The sequence below is a fragment of the Thamnophis sirtalis genome, unplaced genomic scaffold, assembly GCF_051295495.1.
Source record: "Thamnophis sirtalis isolate CommonGarterSnake01/CBP01778 unplaced genomic scaffold, rThaSir2_p1.2 scaffold_5, whole genome shotgun sequence".
NCBI classification, from domain to species: Eukaryota; Metazoa; Chordata; class Lepidosauria; order Squamata; family Natricidae; genus Thamnophis; species Thamnophis sirtalis.
In genome coordinates this window covers 87,886,805-87,906,097 of record NW_028261385.1, presented here as the reverse complement: position 1 = coordinate 87,906,097, position 19,293 = coordinate 87,886,805, and the positions used below count along the sequence as shown (strand labels likewise).

General features: G+C 37.5%; 1 protein-coding gene across 1 annotated transcript in view; it reads left to right on the top strand.

The window, feature by feature from the left end:
• Window positions 1–19,293, top strand: part of LOC106538512 (atrial natriuretic peptide receptor 1-like) — a 65,476-nt gene that overhangs the window by 31,269 nt on the left and 14,914 nt on the right. The window contains exons 10-18 of the mRNA XM_087717013.1: window positions 28–114; window positions 2,153–2,296; window positions 4,231–4,352; window positions 5,712–5,841; window positions 7,715–7,763; window positions 9,004–9,105; window positions 12,191–12,310; window positions 15,332–15,425; window positions 17,671–17,758. Of these exons, the coding sequence (XP_087573139.1) occupies window positions 28–114; window positions 2,153–2,296; window positions 4,231–4,352; window positions 5,712–5,841; window positions 7,715–7,763; window positions 9,004–9,105; window positions 12,191–12,310; window positions 15,332–15,425; window positions 17,671–17,758 (936 nt within the window). The remainder of the gene's footprint in view (window positions 1–27; window positions 115–2,152; window positions 2,297–4,230; window positions 4,353–5,711; window positions 5,842–7,714; window positions 7,764–9,003; window positions 9,106–12,190; window positions 12,311–15,331; window positions 15,426–17,670; window positions 17,759–19,293) is intronic.

The following is a 19,293-nucleotide window of genomic DNA, read 5'->3' as shown; positions in this document are numbered from 1 at the left end:
AAGACAAGCATCTCTGTATTTTTTCAGTGATGGCAGAACAGTTGCCATCAAAAAAATAATGAAAAAGACATTTACCCTTACCAAGACCATACGTAAAGAAGTCAAGCAAGTTAGGTAAGCTATACACATATATTCTCTATATATTGTATGTCTGGATGCATGCCTACTAATGAACGTAATAAGCATCCTTTGTGACTTTACATTAATTTTCCTTTTGCTTGGAATGTGCTGTATATTTCATTTATTAAACAACTGATCAGCTGGTATTTTTCTACAGTATAAGTCAGAATTTAAAAAGGACACAGAAATTTTTCTTTTATCTAAAACAAATTTCATCTTCACTCAAATATTAGCATTATAAACTGGCCCATTTAAGTTTTGCACCTAAACAAGAGGACTAGAAATGTGATTTCTTTAAAAATAAAGTAGATTCTGGAATTCTAAAACAAAAAAAATTCAAGAACTTTCCATCATGGAAGAATGAATGGTAAAGGTGATGGGATTGAGGGAGATGGTAAAACAGACTGTTTTAATTCAACAGAAGAGTTTTATCTATTTTTCATTTGGAGACCATTTCTGGATTTTGTACTTGAAACTGAAAAAAAATGAAACTCGTTTTAGGTTTTCATTAGAATGACTTTGGCTTTGCATAGTAATGGCTTGAAAAATTTAGAAATATAAAGCAAAAGGCTGAAGTTATAATTGTTTTTGCATTCTATGGTAGTGAAGAAAGTCATTACTCCCTCCCTTTTTTTCTACTTCTTTCTGCACTTTTTTAACTTTCTCAATTTTTGTTTCTATTTGTATTTTATCTTATAGTAGCTTTATCTTTGTAAGCTGCCTGGAGTGAGTTGGGCAGCTATATAAATTTTCTTAAATAAATAAATAAACTGTAATAAAAAAACAAAAACAAAAATCTCCAAGAACTAAATATTTATGTGGGCAATAAAGGATTCCCTATTAGGAATAAAGGCACTGAAATAAAATAAGATTGGTTTTTCTTACCCTAAACTCACTGGACCTTCCTTTCTCATCGGATTCCATCATTCTGTGGCTTACATGATCTGATGCCTCTTCTAATCAAATAATTTTTATCAGCTTTCTCCAGCCAAGCGTCCACCAGATGTACTGAGTATTATGACTATGCATGCTTCCAAAATGATTAAGAAAAATGTTCCACAAGCACAACATCTCTGCTATTCATTAAAGCAGCAGAGTCCCTGTGAAATCTGGGCAGAAAAAAAGAGATTGAACCCCTTTAAGAGACAGGTGTTTTTAACTTAATATAACTTTTCAGGCAGTGCTACCTCTTCTTCCAGATTTCTTCGGAAGCCTTAAAAAAGAAAAGCTGCTTATGGATTGCAGAGAGGTGCTGAGTTTTTGTGAGGTCTGTCTGAGTCCCAAAGCATTTTCAAAACATGAGCAGACATATTGAGAATGACATTGTCATACCCCCTCTTGCACCTGGAGATAAAGCTTTTGTTCCTCCAGCCAGCTCTGAGTATGTTTTATGGGCTTTACTTCATTGTAAAGTGTCTGCCAAATAAGGCTGTGTGATGTTTTGGGTTCAATTCCAAATGGTTCAAGGAGTTGTGAGTGTACCTCTTGTCTGCAACCCTGTTAAGCAATTATGCCTTTTTCAAGTATGTAGCACACTCCGTTCTTTCTGTAAATAGAAAGAGTACATAATTTCTGATAGAATTGAATGCATTGATGCTCTGAGTCTTCTACTAATAGCAGGTTTTTCTGGAGCTGAACTCTGGATTGGATCTTCACCATGCTTTTATCTACCACACATTTTGTAAATAATGACCATTCTGCTGGTTTTGAGCTTCGATTTTTTAATACCCCACTGTCTTGAAGCAGCATAGCAACATTCAGAATACTCAATCTTCACAGCCCCAATAAAAGCTGGGAAAGGCTAAGCTAGATTTACCTCCAGTTCCAGCAACTTGGACCAATTAGTCAAGCCAAATAATCTGCAAATTCCCACTTTAGTAATTAATGTTCAAGTGAATTCTGGGATTTGATCCCAACTCCCAATATATTTCTACTGTAGTGAAAATGCATTTCTCAGGAGCAACATAACACAATTTGTGTATTCTCTAACTGATAATTGTGATAAGTATGCTGAGTTTTTTCTCCTCTACAGACAATTAGATCATCCAAACATTTGCAAATTTATTGGAGGCTGCATTGAGGTACCAAATATTGCCATAATAACAGAATATTGCCCTAAAGGAAGTTTGAATGATGTGCTGCTTAATGAAAACATTCCTTTAAACTGGGGATTCAGGTGAGAGAATCAACATAGCAGACAGAGTACTGTATTTTTATTAGACTGAAACTCCATTAGATAAATAAAATAACAGCATAGTGCAAACTTAGTGTTACCTTTAGAAATAAATAATAGATTGAGCATAAATATGTAATCAAATACTGATTAGATCTTGGTGATGGTAAGATTGCAACTGGGCTTTAGAATATTATATTCTGTGTATTAATTATTACTGCTAACTACATTACTTAGAAACCTATAATCATGAGTATTGCCTATTGGTTTGGTCTGTTATGTGAGACCACATTGTTAATTTGTTACATCCATCATAGCTAAACCAGAAACTTACTCTCATCTTGCTCAGAAGGAAAGTCTGGAGTGTGACTGACAAAGATCAAGCTTTTCATGGAGATAGGATTGTGCTCTGAGTTTGAAGACACAGTAGCTTATCCACACTAATACCTAAGATTCTTAGAGTAGGGCCGTGCATAAGCGCACCAGCGTGCCTAACATTCCTGTCCTACTGTCCCCATTTATTTGTACCCATTTCCTGTGTTCTTATTCATGTTTATTCTTATTCCTGTTATCTTGTACATGAGTGACAAACTAAATAAATGAAATAAATAAATTCTAAGTAGCCAGTTCAGAAGATAAATGTCTCATTATTAGCTCTCAGTCTAGTACAGTCTTATTTAATCTAGTTTTCTGCTATATGTATTGGACTGCAAATTACTTCCACACGAAAATCAGGTTAGGGAAGGTTGCTGTTATAAAAATAACTTCTTGTTCTGACCTCAAACCCAGTTTTCTTTGACTGCTTCTTTAGAACTATATTATCTAGAAACCCAAGACATTTTTTTCACCTTAGTCATTCCAAAATAAGGTTGCACAATGGCTAAGATTTTACTCAGAATCCAAGCTCTCTATCTTAGACATTCATAAAACATTTTTACCTCTTTATATATCTTTGATTTTGTAGGGCTACCATATCTGGGCTGTAAAAAGATACAGAAAACTACCTTTGCTGACAGATATCAGACTTCATATCCAGCTTCTATTATGTTAATATAAATAATACCATGTATCGGCATTTTCCAGAAATATTATATAGCACTGAACACTGTGATTTCATACTAGTCATTTTATTCATTAGGTTCCAACCCCATACTCCTCTATTTACAGGAATGTTCAGTTTAGTGTAGTGGTTAAGGCACCAGACTAAAAAGTGAGAGACCACAAGTTCAAGTCTTGCCTCAGCCATGAAAGCTAGTTGGGTGACTCTTAGTCACTCTCAGCTCACCTCACCTCACAGGGTTGTTGTGGTGAAGAAAGTAAGAGGAAGAGTGTTTGTGGGATATATTCACTGCCTTGAATTATTTGTAAAATAATAAAGGTGGAACACAAACAAACAAATGTTGATCAAAACTCAGTGGGCAGAAGGTTACCATTAAGCAAATGTCTTTAGAATTACAATACATACTCATTCCTTTTCATGCAACCACAGTATTGATTTGTTTCAGTTACCTTAATAAAATATGGAGATAATTATTCTCCACTCAAAAACTATTTAACTTTTTATATACAAAATGATTAAATTTAGCTAAGGTTACTATATTTAAGAATTGCAATAATCTGCAGGTTTATCTCCATATAGTTTAACACTTATGTCTAAATGCTATTGCTGTCATTAGAAAGAGAAGATCCATTTGTGTATGAGAGAGAGAGAAATGAACAATATGAATGAATGTTTCCCCCATGGCTCTTTATTGTTAGTGTAGGAGATAATATTGTAGGGTGTAGGTCAAATATCATTGAACACTTCCCTGTTTGTTCTATTGAGTTCTTTTAAAACTTATCATCTCCTTCTCCTCCTCCTCCTCCTCTTCCTCCTCCTCCTCCTCCTCCTCCTTCTATGTATAGTAATGCTAACCATTGCTCCATCCTCTGTTTAGACTTTCTTTTGCCACTGATATTGCCCAAGGAATGGCATATCTTCACCATCATCGAATTTATCATGGACAACTGAAATCAAAGAACTGTGTTATTGACGATCGCTGGGTCTGTAAGATTTCAGGTAAGAAGAGAAGAAGTATTTTCACTTAAGTATTAGGAGACTAAATTAGATACTACAGGACATTTTTTTTACATCAAATGACAGCCTTAGGGTTACCAGAGAGGAATTTTGATGACTAGGGAGACTCAGATTCAAGTCTTCAGTTGATCATGGAGTCTACTTGGTAATTTTGGGTTAATATTGTTTGAAAAGGGATTTTTAAGTAATTTTACTAAAATTACAATTGCTGCAATAAAAACTAAAAATACAATGAAAAATGAAGGTGCAGGAAATAAAAAAAAATGTAAAGAAAAATAGAAAAGAAAGTAAGAATATAGTAAAGTAAGAAAAAATATTTTAAAACTGACTGTTGCAGCAGACATAAACCATTGTAGTAATGTATCATCTTCTCTCCCAATGCAACAAATGAGCTCTTTGAGGAGCAGCTCTCTGGAGCGCTTGTGGGTATTCTCAAGTCCTCTCCTTGCTCAGGAGAGGAATTACAAAGAGCTGATTCTACTCCCAAGCTCTTCATACTGCTGCGGTTATTGGGAATCATCTTCCGCTCACTATTTCTTCCCTGGAAGTCTGAGAAAGGTTTTCAAAAGAAGGCAGATTTGCCTATCAATATATATTCAGGCAATCAGTTCTATGTTGCTAGAATTCAGCTGGAAGTACGTGGAGACCTGTCTGCAGCTTTGATGGGCTGGCCCCATTTTTGTTTCAAATGCGTCCTTTCTTCCAGGCACGATAACCTTATCAATCAGATTTGGCTCTATGCTTCTATAAATAAATGAGACCAGTTCCAAGTGACATCATACGTTGATATTTATCAGTGATATTTTTCAACACCTTCTCAAAAAACAGCTCTCAAATTCATTCTGAAGTTAGCCACAGTAAAACTTTGCATCAGTGGTGGGATTCAAAATTTTTAACTATCTGTTCTGTGGGTGTGGCTTGGTGGACATGGCATGGCATGGCATGGTGGTCATGGATTGGTGGGTGTGGCAGGGAAAGGATACTGCAAAATCCCCATTTTCTTCCAATCAGCTGGGACTCGGGAGGCAGAGAATAGATAGGGCAGGGCCAGTCAGAGGTAGTATTTGATGGTCCCCTGAACTACTCAAAATTTCTGCTACCGGTTCTCCAGAACTAGTCAGAACCTGCTGAATTTGCATGCTAAATACTGAATAGTCTCTTGTCTGAAGGATTTTTTTTCTGTATCCAAAATTAGCTGAGAAAATTGCAGAGAAATTCATTTGTATTCGGAAATTGGAAAATGCCCTTGTACTGATTTGCATGTTTAGATGGTTCTAGATTAAAACAGATTGCAAAACCTCAAGGGAAAGAGAATCTCTTTGTTCCTTTTCTTTGTGGCAGACTATGGTTTGCAATCCTACAGAAAAGAGGATTCAGGGATGAATTCCAGTATTGCCCATCAAGTATATTTGGCTCCCGAAGCTCATTCCATGCCAAACTTTGAACCAACCCCTGCTGCAGATGTATATAGGTGAGGACAATAAATTCACTTCTGGATGGTTACCTCCCTGTATCTATAAATATTTATATACTTTATTCTTTTTATTGAATGAGCATACATATTTCTACATTTCTGTGATGGTTATTTGTTTTGTAGATAGGTAAGAAGTTCAAAATATTATTTTCTTTCCAATGTGTAATGTGTAATATACTGAATATGCCACATGAAAGCCCCCTTTCAGTTGCAATCAGTGCATCAAATATGCAAAGGAAATATGCTCATTTTGTTGCTGTGCTACTATCTGTATTGCCTTCCACAAATATAGGATGACTTCTGCAGAGGAGTGCAGAGCTCTGGAAGTCAGATTGTCAATATTTTTAGAATGTTTTAGTGTGGAAGAATAATCATAAAATTACCTTTACCATTTCATCTGCTGACCAATCAATAAGCCGTTCTCAAACATTCTGAGCTCCATCTAAGCTCTTAGTCACGTCACACATTTCCTAAGTGTTTGAAGATGCTGGGGCATTTTTCTTAAGACTCCATATTCTGCAAATAAGGCTCCACTGTATCTAAGCCTTGCCTGATCCTATTTCATCACCGAGAAGATGAATCGGCAGGGCAGCTGTGGAGGTATGTTTGTCAGTGAATCCCTAAAATAAGCTGATACAGCCTCTACTTGCTGCAAGGTAAATCTTTTAGAAAATGTGGATGTATATGTACCATTTATGTGTTTTTAACTGATTCAGTGAATATGGAATTTTTTTTAAAAAAATAGTAAACATACATTCAGATTCTGGAATAGAGGGAATGAAGTGCTTATTGTAGTAGGCTACACTTTTAATACCATAGACCAGGGATAGCTAACCTTTTCCAAAGCACAAGTGAACACACATGTCTGAACCACCAAAATGCAGTGAACGTGTGGCCCCCATGCATGCACCCCCCCTTGCATGAGCACGTATCCCCCATGCATGCCCCCCACGCATGCATGGCAGAGATTTGAAGACCAGCTGGCTGGTGGGAGGCACGCTGTCAGGCCTGCAGCCATCTTTTCTTTTGGGTCTTTGGCCTGTCACACTTTCCCTTATGCTGCCCAGGTGCTAAGACTCAGGGAAGATAACACGCGTTGCCATAGGTTCACCATCATGGCTATAGATCATTGGTTCTCAATTTCAGCAACTTTAAGACCTCAGCAATTTTAACGTCTGTGCAACTTTCAGACCTTCAAAAGACGGCCAGTGCCATTTCCATTCCATATCCAGGTCTGATCCTTATCTGAAAAGAATACAGTTTGTATGAGCCTCTGGCATGTTTTAAATACTCATTTAGACATTGGGATGTGATTATTAATTTTCTGAAGCCTACATTGTTTGGTCCTTTTTTAGTAGTGCACAAAACGTAAATACATTTAGGTATATCTATAAAGAAAAATTATGCAGAGAACTTGAATTCTCCTGCTGGATAATTGGAGATGCGACATACCCGTGGCCTATTTCTAATCAATTCTCTGTAATTCTGCATATCTTCTTACATTGATTCTATGAAATAATATCAGTGTATTGCAAATAAAAATTTGCAATATGTTTATAATTACTAAGGGAAATTAATAGGCCGAAATGATTATGTGAGGGAAGATGACTAAATATTTAAAGGAGACAAAGCAGCAATCCATTGTGATGAAAAGGCTTCATTAATGAGATCTAATGTAGAGACAAGGCTACTGTATTCAGCTCATCTTATTTATATGGCACCGTCTCTTTGAAAACAAGGAAGTTCAAATTTTATTGTTTTCAGAGCACTTGGCTGTGATTAGTCTGAGCTAGATTACAGTCTGTTTGATTTCTTTCCATTTTTTAATAACTTCTGCTTATCTTATAATGTTTTGTCTTCAATCCTACAGCTACGCTATCATTCTTTTAGAAATAGCAACAAGAAGTGATCCATCACTGGTAAGAAATTCCATAAAATATGGTTCTTCATTAAAGTTAATCTTGCTGGTACTGGTGTCCTTGAAGATACTGCTGGTCTTTGGGGGTAAATATGTAAATCCACTGGATTTCTGATACCTGCTTTCTCTTTAGCTTTAGTAGTTCAGTATAAGCAGAGGATGTAATTCATTCCACATGTACACAACCCACCACTCTGCATGAAACTAATGGACTGCATTAAAGAAAAAGTGGACTCCCAGAAAGCTAACTAAGCCTCTTTATACAACTCAGGAAGTAAACATGAACCAAAGAAATTAGAGCAGAATCCTTTATTATTTAAGAAGATTTCTATTTATGCAATACCACTAGCAATAACACTTAGACTTATATACCACAGTTCTTTACGGCAGTTTACAGAGTCAGCATATTGCTCCCAACAATCTGGCTCCTCATTTTACCCACCTCAGAAGGATGGAAGGCTGAGGCAACCTTGAGCCGGTGAGAATCGAACTGCCGAACTGCAGCCAGCAGTCAGCAGAAGTAGTCTGTAGTACTACATTCTAACCACTGCACCACCACGGCTCATTAAAGCATCTAGAATTCCCCTTCAAAATTATGTAATTTTTAATTTGATCTGGGATCACCAGTAATGGGCAAGGAACTTCCTATAGATTTTTTACATACATTGGCTGAAATGTGCAATGCTAGTTCACATGTGCAAAGTCTGCCTCTTAAAAGGGCTGTATCATTTCCAGTCTAGAGTTGCAATAACAACTACAACAAACCCAGTTGGTGAGTCCATACATCTACCGTCCTATAAACCTTGACAAGCAGGGGCATAAAGCTAAATTCACTATGCAAAGAATGATAGCCAAAGCATTCAGTTCCCAAAAGAGAGGCCTGGTGCACATAACATCTAGACTTAGACTTATATACCACAGTGTAGGCTTATTTAGCACAGTGTGCTTTACAGCCCTCTCTAAGCTGTTTACATAGTCAGCATATTGCCCCCAGTAATCTGGGTCCTCATTTTACCGACCTTGGAAGTATGGAAGGCTGAGTCAACCTTGAGCCGGTCAGGATTGAGGGAATCGAACTCCTGGCAACGTAAGCAGAGTAAGCCTGTAGTACTGCATTCTAACCACTGCGCCAACACAGCTCTTATCACGGACTGCAATAGTCTATGTTCCCAAGCTCTCTATTTCTATATGTGTATAGCTATGTGTGAAAAAACACCAGCACTCTCTGTGTTTTGCAGAAGGATGATACACATTCAGAAAAATATTCCTTGTGCCTCCCTTTGGCAGAACTAATATCTGAAAAGTCTGAAAATGCTTGTCCATGTGCCACAGAATATATAGAGGTAAATTTGAAAGATTTGGAATCTTTTCTGTCTTCGTTATGAATGAATTACTGTATCTTTGTAATTTATATCCTTAAAAATCACTCTGTAGGCCTGCTATTTATGCCTTAGTATGAGTATTATTATTTCATGATATCGATACTCCTCCATACTTAACAGTATCTACAAGTCAAGTTGTTGTTAAGCACAAAATGAAGCACGCAGTTTGATTATAAAAGCTGGCAACTTTAATGGTTCCAGTGCATATTCCCTTTTGAAGAAATGAGATGTTTTAGTTGTATTAAAAACACAAACTAACGAATGTTGTCCTTGCAATTTGTCATTTAAATGCCATGGAACAGTGAATGGCATGAATATTTTTTTAAAATATATATATTATTGTCACAAACTGATATTTCAGCTTGTCTCACAGAAACAGAAGGCAGCAAATGATGTAGTTAATTTGCAGTCCTTGGAGGTTTAAGACTTCTGTTGGTTATAATCTGTCAGTCCTGCAATCATATTTAATAATTATGGAGCTTTGGCTTTTCCATTTAAAAGATAGCTGTCAGCGAGCCAAAAAATATGTCTTTAGGATGGATCTTTTTTTTTTAAAGAAATCAAATGTTTGCTCATCATTGAAGAATCACTGCACCATGCTTTAATTTCATTCTTTTTTCTTGTTTAATTACCCTAGAAGCAACTGCTCTGATATTTCAGCCATACAGTAATGTATCTACAGAATGTATTTTTTTCCAAAAGAATCTCCCAGAATGTGTGCATGTGCATATGTGTGTTTGTAGGCACACATGGGTGGGCTGCTGGGGGTTCACAGGGGTTTAGGAGAATCTCTAGCTAAGATTCTGTGCAGTTCGGAGAACCCCCAAATCCCACTCCTGGCTGGCCCCATCCCGCCCTCCCAGGAGTCCCCATGTGGCCAGTTGTGGATGCAGGTAAGTGCAGGGCATGCACAGAGACTTGGGGAGGGCAAAAAACGGGCCTACCGGAAGTTCAGGAAGGCCAGAAATGGGCCCGTTTCTGGTCTCCAGAGGACCTCCGGAAACTGGGGAGGACATTCACCCTTCTGGAGGCTCGAGGAAAGCCCCATGACCACTGGGAGGGCAAAAATCTCCCCCCCCCTGCTATGGTGCAGGAGGCTGACTAGGCCATGCCCATCATAGCCATGCCCACCCAGTAACTGGGCAGAAAATCCCTTGCTAAAATTTCGAAGCCCTGCCCTGCACACACACATACAAAGAGGTATACACTATATAGATCAGAGAAATATCATGGAAGAGTTAAATATTTTGTTCCCAGAATTACTTCTTCAATTTTCAAAGCATTAAATAACTGAGGATATTAAGTATTTAAAAAAAATACTAGCCGGAGTTCCTTGTCACCTCATTCATTTCATTCAGAATAGCTAGCAAAAACAGTAGTCAAAAGTCTATTTTCATTCATATTAGAAGATGCTATTTGAAAAGCCAAATGAATTTAAAAAATAGGCATTTGTGTATGGCTATTTCTTGCCCCAAAATAATTTACTAATGTAACCATAGGATAATTCCTGATTAGATTATGCTGAAGCAAGTAACCCAAATTCTCAGACTATTTTCAATACATACTATATAACATTAGCAATAACATACAATCTGGTTTGTCTCAATTTCAAAACTGAAGTTTAAAATAATTCAGGTGAATTATGTGATATATAAAAAGGAACAGGGAACAAGACCAATCATAGGCATTATCATCAAAGTGAGTGTTTGTCAAAATAATTATAGTATTTGAATTTATTTGTTCAATTTTAATGGACGGTCATCTGAGCAAGTGATTCTGGGTGGAGAATTATGATGCCATGATGCAAATCCCATCCTTTTACATTTGAATCCCCCCTGCCTGATGCCAGTAATGCAGGTCAGGGTTGTTTTACCCTCATGCATATTTTATAATTAGCCCCACCGATCACGGATACCCCTGTGACCTGCTTATATGAGGTCTATGCAGTGGTTTGAATGTGTTTCCAAAAAGTATGCTTTGGAGTACTTGAAACTGTGAAGCAGCACCTGTTAATGACACATTGCATAGCTGCAGTACCTCCTTTAATAAGACACAAATAGCTGCTGTATTCATTCCCCTGCCTAATCTGAAGTATTTCTTAGGAATTAAAGCCAAACTAACACCAGGTGCTGAAAAATGGACCATTTTTCTTCTATAAAAGTCCCCAACATGTATTAAATAACTTACTAAATATACATGCAAACAAATGCTAACATTCATTATCCATCTTCTCTATGGTTATAAAATCCAAGAGATAGACATCATCATCATCATCATCATCATCATCATCATCATCATCATCGTCGTTCTTTGAATGAAATGAGACATAAAAGGAAATACAGTTAAGGTGTCTGTATTTATTGGATAACAATTTTGATGCAACCAATCAAAATGGATTGTCCAGGGAGGAGGTTAAAGCCAACCACCACTATTGGTCTTAATATATCCTCCTACAATTGGCCAATTGTAGTGTCAAATCCAGGGATCATAATCACAATCCCGATTTGCCCAAATTTTATTTAAGGGGTGGGAATCACCTTCATGAGCTAAATGGAAGTTCCTATTTGTTTTCAAATGTCTAGTTTATCCGAAGAGATCTAAAGCTGGACTCTTGGTTTTAGCTATGAACACTCTTCTTTCTGAGTCGGTATTTGATTTAAGTAGATGGGATTTAGATATTTTAGTTATTGTTATTCAGATTTGTGAGGGTTGACTTTTCTTTATAGTTTGTTTTATAATTTGATTGTTAGCAACTCAGAGTTGATTGATTGGGCTGCATAACATTTTTCTAAAAAAAGAGAGAGAGATAAATTCAGCTTTATGTATAGGAAGCTACAAGCAGGTAAAGAAGCCAGGAAGTGTTTAAAACTGAGGAAAACATGGCTGAATTGCACATACATTATTTCTGGAGTTGAATTAAACTGGGATTTGTCAACGTTCTTAATTGGATGACATCTGATGAATGATAGAAAGGAAAGATCAAGAGGCAGGTATCTTGAGCTGGAATGACTAAATTACTATACTATATTCTTTCATTTTTTGACAGCTCATCAGAAAATGTAGAAAAGGCAATCCATCACAAAGACTTACTTTTGAGCAAGTCAAGAAATTGTTATGTAAAATGAACCCAAACAAAGTTAGTCCAGTTGACATGATGATGACTTTGGTAAGAATCATGGTTATTACTCTAATTATATTAAATTTCTTTCTTCCAAGTCTCCAACCCTTCAATACATTTTAACATCATTACAATGTTCAATGACCTTTCCTAATGTGGTCCTTTCCAGGTGTGATATTGCTATCATATTCAGCTAAACATTGCTAATATCGAGATAACCATTATCATGCACTGAAAAGGCAATAACAAGAAGCATGTGCTCAAACTTTTACCAACGTATTGATATTTTCCAACAAAGTGGCATCTATGCCACTTTAATAGTTCTCTCATACTAGCTGGCCTCTGCATCTCAAAGTAAGCCTAATTGAGATCTGTCACTCCTATTCATTCCGTTTTCTCAGTTCTCTTACTCCCTTTCCTGTATTGCCATCACTCAGATTACTTGATGGGGATATGCAAGAACCATTAAAAATAAAGGTTCCCCTCGCACATATGTGCTAATCATTCCAAACTGAACTATAAGGAATAGGAGGAGCACACACAGCACAAGCAGACTTGGAAAATTCTGCTTTTATAGCCATTGCCAATAAAATTAACCTTCCTGTAGACTTAATTTCCTGAAGTGATCTTCCTACTATGGCTGATATGTAGTGAGGGATATGCAGTTATCATGCATACTAAACTTAAAAATAAAATTCTACTTTGATGAATATTCTTTAGGATCATTTGAGCAATCTTTGATTTCCCCATTAAAAAGTGGTGTGCTATCTGTTAGGCTTGGACTCAGGTCCTGCTTGAGGAACATGTGGTGGCTGTGGCCAAGAGGGCCTTTGGTTTTAATTGTGGTGCCATTTGCATTTTTCCTAAACTAGGATACTCTTGAGTCAATCCTTTAAGCTTTAGTTATCTCATTACTTCAGCACAATCTGCAAGAAACTACTCTTAAATACCACTGAGAAACTTCAGCTTGTCCAGCCCATGGAGGCAGAGAGAGTGACAGGCACACCTCAGTAGGCTTATGTGACATAGTCATTCCCCCTTCCCTCTCTTAACCTAGAGCAAGGGTCTCCAAACTTGGCAACTTTAAGACTTGTGGACTTCAACTCCCAGAATTCCCTAGCATGGCTGACTGAGGAATTATGGGAGTTGAAGTTCACAAGTCTTAAAGTTGCCAAGTTTGGAGACCCTTGCTCTAGCAAATCAAGTCCAAGATGCTTTTTTCAAATTACACTTTTGCTTTGGAATGAGATTTCCTTTATCTAACTCTTGGTTGTGGCTTTCCTCTTCCTCCTCAAGGTTATTCTTACAATCCATTATAATCTAGAGTTAGATTGTTTTGTTAAATGGCTAAATTTAACAAAACAATAATAGCTACAGCTATAATAGCCACAATCTATAAATCAGTAGGCATTTCGTTTTGTAAAGAGTGATGCTACAGTACCTTTCTGCTTACATTATGCTAGGTATTTAAGCATCCATCTTATACTGCTGATATTCTTGATGGATCCAATTGCTCAGTCATTGCCTTCTATTATCCATCTTTCATCATTTCTAGAGAATAAGCTTTTATTTTCAGAGACATTTGTAAATAAATAAAAAGCCTGATTCCTAGATGCTGTTGTCCAAGAAAAGGACTGCATCAGAAGTAGCATATTTGGCACTCTTACAGGACTGTATCATATTTGTGGGGAAAGGATAGAGTTTGGGAAGTTCCTCCTAAGAATGAGCTAGAAGAGGAAAAAAAGACTAGGGCTGCTATCAGATCTAAGCTGCAAAAAAATCTGGTGACTTCTAGATTGCCTTAAAGAGAGTGTTTGTTGTGGCTCACCAGCGGCCAGTGGTTGGGGAGGAGCATGGATCACTCCTGGAGGCTGGGGAAGGCTCGGATGAGGGCTTTGCATAGAGGCAGAGATGGGGCCAAGGCCGTCAGGCAGTGAACAGGTACCTATGGAGCTAGACAGCAGTGAGACAGAGGAACAGCTAGAGCCTGTTCCCAGTGTGCGCATGCGCAGACCTGCCAGAAGAAAAGAACAACTCAGAAATCAGGGTAGAGTTGGGAGTAAAGTCACAGGTGAAAGGTGATTGGCCCAGTGGTGGGTTTCAATTTATTCTACTACCGGTTTGCTCGTGCATGTGTGTGCATGTGACGCTTCTGCACATGCGCAGAAGCGTCCAGGTGGGTGGGCAGAGCCTCCTGCTGCCGCTAATACCAGGAGCGAAAGGGAAGTGGGCTTTTGCAGGAAACAATTTGTTTGTTAGGTCATTAGATTCGTTTCAGGAGTATGAAGATCTGTCCATGAATCTCAGAGACTCTGTGACCAGTCTTTCCTTGCACAGCACCTCACTTGGAAAATATTTAAATGGAAGCTTTCCAAGATAGATAAGGTCTGTAGTCATAAGTATTCCTTTGAAAGACAGTTTGCCAGGTCTTGCTAAATGTGAATGAGAGGAATTCACATTCATTTAATAAAAGGGGTTTTGTCAGGACCAGGATTCTGCCTCTTGCTTTTTGGGGAAACCTAGATCGGAACAGTTTTTTGAGCTTCTTTTCAGCTCCCTAGTGGTCATCCAAAACTTTGCAGCCCAGATCTACTAGCAGTCAACAAGACATTTTATTTGTTCAAAGCAACTGCCCAGTGCTAAGAAATGATAATGGCTAAAGTGAGGAGGAAGTTGTTCCTTTTCTCCTTCTTCTCCACAATGTTTCCAATAGTATAGCATTTGTTAAGCGCTCTATGAGAACATAAAAAGGCAACTTGAAATGTAACTTCATAGGACACCCACTTTCTAGTGCTGGATGCCAAGGCTTAAGTATTCTTTAAAGCACTATTTCTTGACTGCCTGTATAAGTGGGCCCCCTTTAAGCATTTTAATCATTGCCATGTGGCATCGAAATGATTTCTGTCGCACACCTCTGTTTTGTTGCAGAAGATGCGTGGGCAAAGCTGTGCAAAATTTTCTCAGAGTCTGTTGGCAATGTGAGGCAAATCCAGTGAATAGATAGCTGATTATTTCTCACTGAATATGCTCCACAGTTGCTTGAGTTGAATGCATTTTTATTTTGGCTAGATGGAGAAATACAGCAAGCACCTGGAGGTATTAGTAGCGGAAAGAACACAGGATTTAACATATGAAAAACAGAAGACAGACCGTTTGCTGTATAGTAAGTGATCAGCATCAACAGGAATACAATTTATTTTGAGAAATAGTGACTGATGTATATGCTGTTAAAACAGATTTTAGATTTCCTCAGTGATTCAGGTATTCTGACTTTCCCTTTTTACAATTTCATAAGATAAGGTGAGTTAGTAAAAGTAGGGAAAATAAATGGGAAAGAAACAAATGAAAGCTGGCATTTGTTGAAAGTAGAGGACTGGTAAATGTATTATTAAGCTTTCATTGGAAACATTCTTAAATTTGTTTGTTCTTTGAGCATCTTCAGTCAGATTCACCAAAATTATATAGCAGGGAGAGTCCTTTGCCATTTTCACATAGTTTTTGTTACTTGCCTTGCTTAAAAGTTGTACAATTAACTCGGTTAAATTGGTAAACTAGAATAAGTTGTGAGTTCAGCCTGTAGTGAAAACATCAAGGAAAACTAATGCTTCAATATATTGTTTCCAGTATATAAACCAATCATTATTGCTCACTAATGATTTGTTATTGTTAGTTGCGAAGTCGTGTCCAACCCATTGCGCCCCATGGACAATGTTCCTCCAGGCCTTCCTGTTCTTTACCATCACCTGGAGTCCATTTAGGCTCATGCCGACTGCTTCAGTAACTCCATCCAGCCACCTCATTGTCTGTTGTTCCATTGTTCTTTTGCCCTCAATCTTTCTCAGCATTAGGCTCTTCTCCAGTGAGTCCTTCCTTCTCATTAGGTTGCCAAAGTATTTGAGTTTCATCTTCAGGATCTGGCCTTTTAAAGAGCAGTCAGGGTTGATCTCCTGTAGGACTGACCAGGTTGATCGCCTTGCAGTCCAATAAACCATAGTATAATGATTGGTTCATAGCTGGAAAAAATGCTTCAGGAGAAATATTTGTAATTACCATATAATGTTTCCTCCATTATCTAGGAAAAGAAATATATTCTCACAAAAAGAAGCAAAAAGTAAGAAAGTCACTGCCCCTAAGCACTGGTGTTTCCAACAGGAAATTTTTAGTTGCTGAAATTTTAGTAACTCTTCCCCCTTTCATCTCAATAAATAAATCTTGCAAAGAAAACTCTGCACTGAAAGAATTATTTTGAATTGAGTCAGCTGCTAAAAGCCCAAAACCTAGTAAATATGTGTTGTGGTCCACCGGTGGCCTGAGGAGCTGGCAGCAGAGTCGGACAGTGAGGAGGTTGGGGAGGAACATGGGCCAGTCCTGGAGTCTGGGGAAGGCTTGGACGAGGGCTCTGCATCAGAGGCAGGGAGGGGCCAGGGCCGTCTGGGAGTTAGGTGCTGCCTCTGGAGCCTCCAGAGTCGGACATCAGCGAGGCAGAGGAACAGGAGGAGCCTGTTCCCAGTGCGCGCATGTGCAGAGCTGCTAGATGGTAAAAACAGTTAAGACAAAAGGAACGACTTTGGAGTAAGGCTTGGAGATGATTGGCCCCTCCCATAAGACATAAAGTAGGAGCAAAGGCAAGTGAGCCTTTGTGGGAAGCAACTTGGTTCGTTCTGGTCGGTTTACATTCTGAAGCTCCGTTTTGACTCTGTGCTCCATGTGGCCTTGCAAAGCTAATTGCCAATTAAGTCTTTGGCAGCATTTCAAGGGAGATAAAGGTGGGTGCTTATCAGCCTTATCCCAAAAGACTTTGGCAGACTTCTGTCAGACTCTTTACAAACTATGTGTGACTCATTACGGGCTGTGAGTGAACATAATTCAAAGCCGTTGAAATAAAAAGAGGGTTTTGGGAACTAAGCATGTGCTTTTTACTGTCTCAGGAAGCCTAGGTCCAAACAACATGAATGGAAAATGAACATAGTACAAAGAAGCAAAGGGAGGAATTTTTTGATGTGAAGTATATAGATTTAGCTATTGATGATCTATTTATGATTTTTTTTTAAAATCTTAAAATATGCTATAGTTACAGAAGCAAAGACAAATACTATATACAAGTAGGTTTTTAATCCAGGAAACAGGTAGTAAAAATAAATAAAATGGAGTATGCACATTTTAGGATGTTTTGGTTTTTTAATAGCTAGAAATCTGAGAAATGAAAGCACACTTCATATCCATTTGATAACACTTAAATAAAGGAACTAGTTCAAGGTTCTTGATGTAAATTGGAACCTAGTTTATTTGCTGTAATGAGATAGTTGCATATTTCAAATAAGTATAAGACTTCCCACTGTGAATGTATTTCTATGTTTCAATTGCCATGTTATGATAGCAATAGTAATTGCATTAATTATATAAAACAGGTATGTTACCAAAACAGGTTGCAGATGATTTAAGGCAGGGGAAACCATCACAGGCCCAAAGTTATGTAAATTCCACTATATTTTTCAGGTAAGTAAGAATTGCTTTTAAATTGCTAGTTAATTGGAGTGTATGCATAATTTCGAAAGAAGGGGTTCTGTAAATAACGTGTTAAATAGACATTTACATCTTCTCACAATTAATATTATAGTTACAGCACTGCATACTATGTTAAACTTTAGAAAAGCTATTATACAAGAAAACAATGCCTATTTATCTTTTTTTTTAAAAAAAACCCCACAAATTGGAACACAACTATTGTTTGTCCTTATGATGAGTAAAATATTCTTCTACCATCTTGAGTATACTTTATGATCCATATTAAAAGAAACAGTTGTTGTTTTGTGTGTGTTATTTATCTACACTATGATCTGCATATTCATTCCACACTGCACTTTAAAGGAAAAAGTAAGGTAAGATCCTTTGGGGAGGGAATGTAATGAAGTATGTGCATATATAGGATATGTTGGTTTGGATATCCCATTGGCTCCCACAAGGCACTTTCAAACCCTCCAATTCTAGGGGAGAGTTGACTAGCTGGCACCAGTCTCATTACTCCAAATAAATCTTTATGCCTGGCATATGCACTTTTTTTCAGGCCACAAAACGTCTTAGTTTTAAAAAAACAATCCCCAAACCTCTCATCAAGAAGAGCAAAACTCTAGTGAGAAAATGGATCACATTCACATCTCTATCTCTCTCTCCCCTCCCTGTCCTCCCCTCCCCTCTCTCATTGAATACTATCAAGTTATCATGGAATCCTACAAACCTTATTGTGGGCTATCCAAAGAGTTAAACCACCCTATTTTTCTTGATTGTGTTTCTTGTGTTTTGAAAAAGAGGAGAAATGCTCATTAGCTGTGTATTAAAAGTAGTTTGATGAGAATGATTAGTAACAGGCTGAATAGAATGAATGAGGGTGGCTATGGGTATTCTCTAACAACTCTTCTCTTTGCTATTTTAATTGTATGCTCCTAAAGCTATTGATGTTGGAATGAGATAGCGCCATGTTAGCATAAAGAAAGAAGTTATTCTAATTATTATAGAGAAATAATCTGCACTGTATTTTATGTAACAGTTATTTGATCTTCCCTCCTTTTCTTCTCGAGAGAAACCTCTGTTTTTTAAAACTGGCCTGACTTGTACATTTCTGTGTTCAGCAAGCAAGTCCATTAAAATTCTGCAGATTAATGTCTGCTGATTTATGCTTACATCTGCTTGTCTGCAGATGGGCATGATTTATACCTAACTGAGAAAACAACTCTGAGAGATTTATATACCCAACAGATGTAAACCTAATATATAGATAAGAGGTTATCTAATCTTCTTGTAAATTAAATTTAAATGATTCAGCAAAGCCTCCCCTTCACACTCCCTCTTTGGCTTTTTTTGTCCTTAAAAAAAGGAACATTCACAGCATCTTTTGACATTAGGGGACCTGCTGGAATCTTAGTAGCTACATTACAGGATTAGGGCAATATAGTTTAAATCTACTTGTGCTATGCAAAATATGGCGTTAAAATCATATGCCTCTTCATGTTTTAATTTCAATTCTCAACTCCTAA